This window comes from Mixophyes fleayi, chromosome 5 (genome assembly GCF_038048845.1).
Source record: "Mixophyes fleayi isolate aMixFle1 chromosome 5, aMixFle1.hap1, whole genome shotgun sequence".
Taxonomy (NCBI): domain Eukaryota; kingdom Metazoa; phylum Chordata; class Amphibia; order Anura; family Limnodynastidae; genus Mixophyes; species Mixophyes fleayi.
This window is the reverse complement of record NC_134406.1, coordinates 107101993-107112562: the sequence shown is the minus strand read 5'-3', so window position 1 is coordinate 107112562 and position 10570 is coordinate 107101993. Positions and strand designations below refer to the sequence as shown.

Below are 10570 nucleotides of genomic sequence, written 5' to 3'. Positions count from 1 at the left end.
ATATATATACACATCAAAAGTCCACAACAGATTTGAATGTGTGTGCAGATTATGGTCATGAGTAATAACTGGCGTGGAAATGCCACTTTGATACAGACAAAATGTGAACAAGGAAAAATTCACATTCTTGATTAGTCACTTGAACTAACATGCCCCTCGAGATATTCCACTAACCCAACCCATTTTCCTTAATAGCACTGAGATGCCAGGCTACACATATACAGTATTATTCAAGGACAGTCGAAAGAAACAAAATGAATTTGTCTAACTAAAGTACAATTTGAGGATTTTTTTGTGCACTGCTATTATGCTAAATATGAAATTGTGATCATAGGGGACGCATTTTAAACTGAATTGGGACAAATTCAGGTCATACAGACATGGGATTATTTATTCACCAATTTGGAATTTTGTTTTGGAAGAATTGGCTTTGCCGTATAAGGCAACCGGTGAGTTATTACTAGTTTTTTTCTGAAAATATTTCACTTATGTTTTACAAATGTATTATTAAGGGGATATAATAGTCATTGCTGCATTGAAAACCTCTTATACAGCCTTCCTGTTTTCTTTGCTTGCTTTACTGTCTTTTATGCTTCATGTGATATAAAATTAAACTCTGCTTGGATGCACTTGATTCAGTTTTCGCCCTGAGCATCTTGTAAGTAGGACAAATGCTGAAACACAGACTTAACCATCACAAACATGACCTACTGAAAATGTATTCATTTTAAAATTTTATAATGAATAATCTTGATAGATAAGTTGAAACAAGATCTGCTTAATCAATTTACATTATCAGTTGGGATATTTGTGTAACTTTTTGTAGCTGAGGTTTTCCATTCGAAAATGATCTATCATGTAGTAAACCATTTGCTATATAAAGAGAAGCAATAGTGTGTGTGAAGTTATATTTAATTCAATGTTGTTTTTTGAATGAATAAAAAACATATTATGTATGTTATACTTACTGTATTTGTTATGATCTATGATGTCTTTATTGTGTTGCTGTGTCTGAAAACCATTTAAAATGTGTGTAGCTATAGTGAAATATATATGCTACAAAAAATATATTACCAAGAGGTAATTATTAAAAACATTAATATTATTTTACTATGTCTTTTTTTGTAATACTAATACTAATAATGAATTTCTATTACTTTTATTTATAACATGTTCTAAGGAGTATTTGGCAAATCCATTATAATGTAAACATGTTTATGCAAACACGTACTTTGAAATTGTGGCTGTGTTGCTACATGTGCATGTAATAAACAAAGCAGGTTTTGACTGTAGGCAGAAATAAATTTACATCAAACTCCCACATGTTTACCTAATTACTAGACTCATGTGAGTTAAGTGATCTATTGTAACAAACTCACAGTTTGTTACAGTGGTTCAGGAAAGATGATATTGGGAGACACAAGACCTAATAGTTACTTACAAGTGTGTAACATTTTATAGGGCTTGGCTACAGTGCCAATTGTACACTGTGATCAGTCACATGTGACTACAGGGCCCTATTTTGCATGGCTAGTTGGCACATTGTTCTTCCGTTCTGGTTATACTGGTTCTTACAGTTGCACCTTGTTGTACCATGTCTGAATCACAGCTTAATGTTTAGCTGGAGCCTTAGAGTACATGGTTTACAGATTTAATGACAGATCTCATGCAATAATGCCAGCTGAATGCTTCTATTCTCATAGTAGGTCTTTAAATTGTCCTAAACTGTATAATATAGAGGAGACATAAAATAGCAGTAAAATAAAAAAAATATTTTGAGAATACTTTATAAAAACAGGTGCATGGGAATTAATTAAATATTAAACAAATTAAGTAATTAAGAAGAAAAAGTAATTAGTCTAAAATAAAGAGTATGTTATTAAAATATGTTTAAAGTTTCTGAAACTTTGTTTTGTTATTTAATACATGGTTTACCTTATACTTTTACTGTTGCTTTATTTGACACAACTGTTATTAAGTTTTAATGTATATATAATATGTAGATTATAGTATATAACTAGGTATAGCTTGTATAATACAGTTTTACAACCAGGAAAAATTATATATCTATTAGTAAATGTTAATGTCGCAGATATGTTTAAATTCAATTGAAACAATGTATATAGTACAGAATATTATCCATTATGGGCTTTCCTAGTAGCATTATTTTGTCTAATATGGTCATACAAGGTTCTGTTTATAGTTGTATTCCCGGACAAATTGCCATGCCCTAATCTGCTGTAAATTATTAAACAAAAGTACACAGTTTGCTGTGCCAAGCATTCTTTATATACAAGCTAACTGTGCTTTCAACATTTTGAATTAAGTTTAATTCATGTTTTTACTATAACATGTTTGTTCCGACAAAATAGATTTAAGATTTAACACATACTCTTTTTCTGCTACATTGTCCATTTATTTTGATTTATATAATGTCTTGTTCATTTAATGATAGTCACTGCAAAGTACAAACTTAGAAACCTTAATTGCATATATGAGATGACAATCTTTACATTGTTGTCTGTTTAGCTCATATTATTGTTCAACAAGTGCAGTTAATAACAGTACAGAATCTTAATGGATTAATTATTTGTAAAGAAGTATGTTTTTCAAAATGATTTCCGTTTGGGGAAAGATCATTTCATATGTATAGATCAAGAAATCTATAGTATTTAATTTTAAAATTGAATTATTATTTTTACTTAAATATGGTATATGTCGTATTACATTTATTATTTTTCCATTTGACCTTATAAAAAAATAAGGACTTTTTTACAGTATAACTTCACTTACCATATAAATATGTAATTTCTTTTATTTATCATCAATTTTTACTTTTATTATCATTTTTGTGTTTGAAATCATGTACTGATTCCAGTCAATTCCAAATGATGATGGCAATTGTCTATTTATTTATTTAAGATAGCAGCCTATGAAAACAAAAAAGGTCTGCGTCAGTTACTTTGTTGCTAACAGGCCCTTTTATTTATTATCTCAACTCAGGTGCTAGGGAGGTGTGACATAATTTCTTTGAAGGATAGTTGAAGTTAGTGAGATGAAAGCTAAAAACAGTAAATAATATCTGGCTAAACAAACCTGACATAACACCTTAAGGAAAGTGAGAAAGCACATTTTACAGCAGCATATAAAATAAGATTTAGTTCCACTTTAATGCCTACCTCTGACAGTAACTGTAAAAGCAAAGGACTAGTATAATATAGACTGTCCTAAAATATTATCTGTGAAAGCTACATAGGAAGAAGTTACAGTTAATATGTTCTTTTAAATTGCATTTTGTATTCAAACTATATACAGTCATTTATTTTGTAAGAATAGTTACTGAGAGAACTTATTTATCCTAAGACCAAAAAAAACATAGGCCAAATTCCCTTGCATACCTGGTATGTGGAAATCATTAGCGGACACTACCAAACAATTAAAAAATAATGACTGTTTGTTTCAACATAAGATGATAGTTTTTTTACTTTAAATAAATTAAAATGTTTTTTTAAAAAAATAAAAAATATTAACCATCATATCCAGCAATGGCCAGTATGTGCAACCACTAATGTAAGAATAGTTTGCTGAGCAGTGCCCAACACCTACAAACAGTACCCAAAACATTACTACATGACCAAGTATATAACTACAGTGTGTAAAATTGGCTGCCTGACCTGAAATGATGCTTGAGGGTATATTTACTAAACTGAGAGTTTGAAAAAGTGGAGATGTTGCCTATAGCAACCAATCAGATTCTAGTTAGCATTTATTTAGTACATTTTACAAACTAACAGCTAGAATCTGATTGGTTGCTATAGGCAATATCTTCTCTTTTTCAAACTCGCCATTTAAAAAATATATGACTTTGAGCTGGGATGTGTGAGAGTATCACAGTGCAATATAGTCCAGTAGACAATATGGTACACAGTTGAAACCAGTAGCTCTAATTTGTGATCCTTGCAATGTTGACTTGCAAAATAATTACAAGTTACCAGAACCAGGAGGCGCAGTAAAGCACACCTGAGATTAAGTACAATGGAATGCACACCCCAGATCTAAAGATGTAGAGCTAGAGATGTAGATATCAATGTACCAACTCTCATGATTAGAGTAGTGACACTAGGCTTGTATATCTTTGTGAGTCTGTACAAATGTATTTAAACTTTCAAAACCACAAGCTGCTGTTTGATGTCTCATTTCAGCATAAAGATGTCCGATTAAACAAAATGTAAAAATATACACCTTTTCTTGTTTTCATAAAGTATCAACTTGATAGCTTGATAGTGTGCATTTCCCTGCCTCTACGTTTCTGTACTGTTAGATTGTGCAACAGTTTTAACACAATATGAAGGTATGTATAGCCAGGCAATAGGGGGTTAATGTGCTCTGTCAGCCCATCAAACAGTTGTTGTGAGCAAAAGTTGTAAGTAGTTAATTTAATGAAGTTGGTGGTGCTAAAATCATAATTAATAAAAGTGTAATTTTTACTCTTTCCACCATGCATATTTACAGCAAATACTTCAGATCAGCAAAAGTAGGAGTAGAATGATTTCTATTAGGGCATTTACAAAAGCCGGCATGCTGGCGTGTTCAAAATCTAATTGTAAATGTTTGTAAAATATTTCTTAATTTAGAGTAGTAATGGGCAGTTATTTTGTGGCCTTACATGTGCAATTTGAGTTGCACATATCTTAACATACATGAGACTCAAAATATAGTGTAAATATGCAGCCACATCAAGATATGCTCTAAGCAAATCTTGATGTGACCGAAGTAAAGATATGACAGTAATCATCAACTTGATGATAATTATTGTTAGGTGTAAATAAATAAATACAAATAAATACATTATTTACATGCTCTTTCGCCAATAAAATAACTAACCAGCACCAGTGCTGTAACCTGGGGAACAATGAAGCAGGGGAACAATTAGCAACAGCCTGGGCTGGTCACACTGTAATATAGAAATGTACAGTGTGTGGTCCATCTCCCATAATGTAAAACCAGCCTGAGCTTGGACAGCATGGAATGAAATGCCCCAGGTCAATCAGGCCTACAAGAAAAGCAGCCTTAGACTGAATAACACCATGGGCATTTCTGATATCTCATGATCAGTGACTGCCAGGGTAGTAAAAAAAAGATAAAAAAATAAATATAGATTAAAAAAAAGTACTGTTGTAGAGCTACAAGTCCCAGCAAGATCTATCAGCCAAGGCCAGTGGGAAGATTCACTTTGCTCTGTTAAAAACAAGTCTAGTTTCCTATGGTTTTTATTGTATTTAGATGACTTCAGTACCAACAAAAGAAGATTCCGTATAGATTTAGGAGACCAATAAAAATGTAAGAGTAGGATTTTTAATTTTACTTAAAAGACCTAAACAATCAGTATCTGTACTGTTGTGGTAGTACTTGTTTCAACTGTCCCTGACTGCCAATGCATGCAATTACTTGTAGTTCCACAAGCTCCAGCATAATCTGGTAGCCAATTGCAGCCATAAGCATGCTGGTGCTTGTAGTACTAAAAGCACCAGCATGCCCAAGGAGTCAATTGCTGCTAGGGCTTTTTTATTTTTTATCTTTACTATATACTATTACACAGGCAGCTTCCAGCCAAGGGGCTGGTTTGCAGACACAATCTGCCTAGGGAATCCTGGTCCATTCTAACCATGATGGGGTTTGTTTCACATTAAGACAGTGGGGGTATATAATCTACGGGTTTGAAAAAGTGAAGACGTTGCCTATAGCAACCCATAAGATTCTAGCTGTCATTTTTTAGAATGTACTAAATAAATGCTAACTAGAATCTGATTGGTGCTATAGGCAACATCTCCATAGTTTTAATAAATATACCCCCAGGTCTCCCTGTTAAAGTGTGACCAGTCCAGCCTGGTATGGCCTCGCGCTGGAGCCATTTGTGTGGAGGAATCCCATGGCCATTGTTTCCTTGTTTAAGCAGCACTGGCAACTTATTAGTATACAGGAAACAGACACTTTTCCACTGTCTATGATTTTCTTTTTCTTTGAACAAAGGTTGAAGTTGTTGATCTTTACAGAGTCCCCCTTTAACAGACTTCCCTATTGATCAGCTGCACATTATTATTATTATTATGACTTCCACAGCCGGTGGTAGTCTCTTTACCGATGCTGGTAAATCCGACACTGAGGACACCTACAAAAGAGAAACGATTTCCGAAGACAACGACAAGAATATACACAGACTTACCTGATCAGCAACTGACCAGATATCCGATCGTACCAGAACACTGACAGGAGCTTCTTCCGAATGCACAGGTGTCCGGCAGTAGTGCCTGACGTCAGTAAGCCCTTAATGAATTTTTATTTAAAGCCGCAATCTTGGGACCACGCAGGTTAACTGTTAAGAGAGTTGTCCCAATATTGCCGCTTTAAATAAAAATTAATTAAGGGCATATACCCATATTAAACAAGTAGCGGATCTGAAGAGCCGTTTGTTGATGAATATGGGTCTACGTCCATTCTGCTCTAATAGAAAAGACACTACAGTATACATCCAATACAAATGTGGAACATCAAGTCACAAAGTGCACAGAAAAAAATAACACTATTCAATAAATGTCACCTGTTAATATTATAGTCATTAATGACCAAACATTAAAAAAAAAAAAAAAAGATTTATTTTAATTCCCCCTCCCCATAAAATACATTTATTAGGATGTTATTAATGTCTAGTGTACTTGAAATACATTCTTACAGTTGCTCCTGATTGCAAATACATGTTCTAGCTTGCATACAAAGCCTTCATCACTAGTAATCGGCACTTACACCTGTAGCTGGTGAAAGTTTTGCGAGTTAAAATTATGTATCTTTGTGATGCACAAAGCTTGAATTGGACACTGCTGCATGTGCCTGAGCTTGGCACACCCTTACTGTAGATTGACTACGTGCATAAGCTCACTCCCCTTCCTGTTCCGCCCCTTAAATTGTAGGCTGTAGTAAGTGTCCTTTGTGTTTGAAGATGAATTGGATGTTGCTGCATTTTCTGACATTTGTTTTGTTTCTGGGCATGTGTTGTGCAATACGGCACATGTCTGCATTTACTCCCCTTAATGAATCAGGTCCGGTGTGCCTATATGCAGTCTCTCACTTAGAAAAGTTTCCATGTACATTTAGTCATTTTGAAGTTAATGCATTTGCGCTCCAAACATATGTAGGAAAAGCTGGATGCAAAGAAATTATTATTTTAGTGCATATGTTGAGACTACCACATCTCACACCAGGCGTTCTTCAGGTGTAATAATTGTGTATACCTACACCCCACAATAGCGTAGAGATGTGGCTTGACAGTGATAGTAGTAAATGATAAAGTTGCAATATATATTTCTCCACAATATTGTAATGTGCGACTTGACATTTATTACCAATTATTATGCCTAAACTACATTTCCAATATAAAATGAAATGAAATACAAACACAAATACACAATAAAAATATAAAATAAATTGAATACAAATATCTGTTAATTCTCCCTTGAATAGTCAAATGGCAATAATTTTTCCTGCAGTATTTCAATTGGCAGCATCAATTAAGTGATGCAAATAGATGGCTGTGACTTCATGTTATATGGTCACAACTAATGATTTAAGTATTATCAGCTGGAAAGGTCAAAACAAAATCAGCCAATAAGAAGCAGCTCAGTAGTTCTGCTTATAGTCATCGTGATCATTGTGCATTGATCTATCATGCCTCCAACACGCGCAAGAGACACTCCTCGTAATGGGCCTATCTGAGAATGCTTCCATTTCTAATTGTGAACACTCTTGTGAGGAAACCAAGGTTCAGGTTAATGGATGTTTATAGCCCTGGTCCCACACCTCCACTACCATTGGAATTTGATTTAAATAGTGCCTCTAAGCCCAGGACTTTTGAGCGCTACTAGTGCCTATGTTATCCAGTGGTTCAGTGAGGTTTAATACTGTATATGTATTTTACAGTTGCATCACGAAGGTTGCTATATATTGTGAATATACAGTATGCCAATGTTGTGATGTATTTCTAAGGTTATAAGCTAGGCAAGTTATTCTTGAATGTTGCCAGATGGAGTGTTTAATCAGGAATAAAAGAGAACAATAGGTCTGTGTTAAACAAGTAGCATATGCAGATACTATCAATCTTTTTATGATTATCCAACAAGGACATTGTTATTCAGTACCCTGGATTCGAGTCCTAGGTACCTTCTCCACAGGGAGCCAACAGTCCCCAACCACCATGGGGTATGACACTCGCGGTTAAGCATTATCAATTTCCCACCTATCACAAGATGGCTATCATCCCTAATCTGTACAGAACTAGCCCCAGTTCTGTGGGAATATTGAAGGGGATAGACCTGTGTTTTTGTCTGTTTGGAGCAGTAATGGATTGGTGACTAGGAACTGTGCTTCCATCACATGTATATGCTGATCCTACAAGGAATTGCATCTGTCAGGTGATTGTATATCCACATGTCTGTATTTCCATCTACGAAATAAACTGCATCTTGGTTACAATAATCTGCCTAGATGATTTCAGACATGTGGTCCTCACAGTTCCCTACTGCACTCAGCCTATTCTTGCCTGTCTCTGTCCAACCTTGTTCCACGACTCTATGTGTATGCCTATGCTTTTTCGGTGCACATGCGCACTACGGAAGTATGCATCTTACACAAAAAACAAAATTATAATCCCCTAAATGTATATGTTAGCTTTGTATATGCTTTGAACATGCATATGGTTTATTTACTGGATGATTAAATCTTGATTTGTTTATAAAATGCACTAAGGAAAAAAAACGATTTTTTTTTTTATCAGTAAGAAGTGATTCCATCAGTCACTCTTTTTGTGGGAGAGAAAGTGGAGACCAATACTTGTTCAATGAGACACTTATCAACTATAATATCAATTAATATTTTTTTCCTTCCTGTTTTATAGACTCTTTGTTTCTCTGAAATGATTTGGCCATGTGCTTTATTTTTTATTCTGGCGGCAATTCGTTTGCAAGAACCTCCAATGCACATAGACAATTGTAAGTTACTTGTTATCTTCATTTTATACATATGTGTTTATAGTTTTCTAAATTTCTGTATTTTAAGTTTGTGGTGTTAATTTTAAGCGTGGTGTATAGATAACTGTTTATCATTATAAGTAGTGGTCAGTTTAACCTTGTACAAGGTTTTTCAGAATCCATGTATTATTCAACAATGCTACTTATAAACCCTTTTTGATCATCAAGATTTATGTTAATTACTGAGGTGTTAATGGTACATTCCACAAAAATAATTATTGCAGTCTATTTTTTTAAACATAATGGGTAGCATCAGTGTCAGTGCCATTTATAGTTCACATGGCCAATGTAGGCATTAATGACTTACAGTATTGGATACATATGTACATAATCTGCAATCCATTTACTAGCTCTTAGGCTAGGTACACACTTAAGGTTTTCAGCCAATCTTTGGGCAACTCAGTCGAATACGACTGTTTGGTCAGATATCGTGTTAGTGTGTATTCTTACACAATGAACGACAATCATCCCAAAGTACCGATTGTCGTTTCATTTGGTTGGTCAGCATGTTTGATAATCTCGCTACAATCACCTTCCGATCCTGCAGTGTGTATGCACTCATGTTTACGATCTCCATAGAGTTTACAGAGTCATGCTCTTTTCAGTCAATGCCATCAATGAACATGTCCCGATGACTAAAGGTAGAGAGTGCTGTAGATGGAATAATTGGTTTATTCGTTCTGAGACTGAATATTTTGTTTCAGAGTCACAGAAACTAACGAAATTTGTTATAACATGTAGATAGCTATAACAAGGCAGTTAATGAGTGTGACAGGAATGAATGAATGAATGCATATTGTGCTATCATTCTCTAAATCTATTCAGATTTCTGAATTTAAAGAGACAATGGCAGGACCGCTTCTAATTCAGAAATCTAAATGCCTCTCTGTTTTCTGACATCAAAATCAACTGCCAGCATGCAGTATGTTCACAAATCTACCAGTCTGCATGTGAGTATCTTTGGAAACGTCATCTGTCTGTTTTAATGTACATCTTCATTTAAACCATGTCGCTCTTCTAGTCATCACATTTTATTTGTCTATATACTCGTTGTTGGGATTAGAAGCATAGGACTAACGTTCCCCACCAATCACTTCCTGTCACTGTAATGTAATATTAGTTTTGAACTTGTACTTGTTCATCTGTGATTGAAGTAACAACATTAGCTTCTATTCAGTATGGGCCTAGTGCACAGTATGGTGAAAAAGCAATTTAATATTTTTTGCACTCTAAGAATACAGTGCATACTTACAATGCTCACTACAGTAAAACATATATACATAGTACTGCTGTGTCTAGCGTGGAAGAAAGGCTTGAAGTATATACGTTTTACTATAGTGAGTATTCTAAGCACATACTGTATTCTAAGGGGGGTATTCAATTGACGGCGGGATCGCCGAAAATCCCGCGGTCGAAAAATATTACCGTTATTACGGTAATCCTGCGTGGGAAAACCGTTAATACGGTAATTTACCGTATTAACGGTAATATTT

The 10570-nt window shown here is 34.5% G+C and overlaps 1 protein-coding gene across 1 annotated transcript in view; it reads left to right on the top strand.

The window, feature by feature from the left end:
* The first annotated feature begins 212 nt into the window (after positions 1–212).
* Positions 213–10570, top strand: part of LOC142159468 (ATP-binding cassette sub-family A member 13-like) — a 44522-nt gene continuing 34164 nt past the window's right edge. Inside the window, exons 1-2 of the mRNA XM_075214368.1 lie at positions 213–449; positions 8945–9038. Coding sequence (XP_075070469.1) covers positions 381–449; positions 8945–9038 — 163 coding nt within the window. The 5' untranslated portion in view covers positions 213–380. The remainder of the gene's footprint in view (positions 450–8944; positions 9039–10570) is intronic.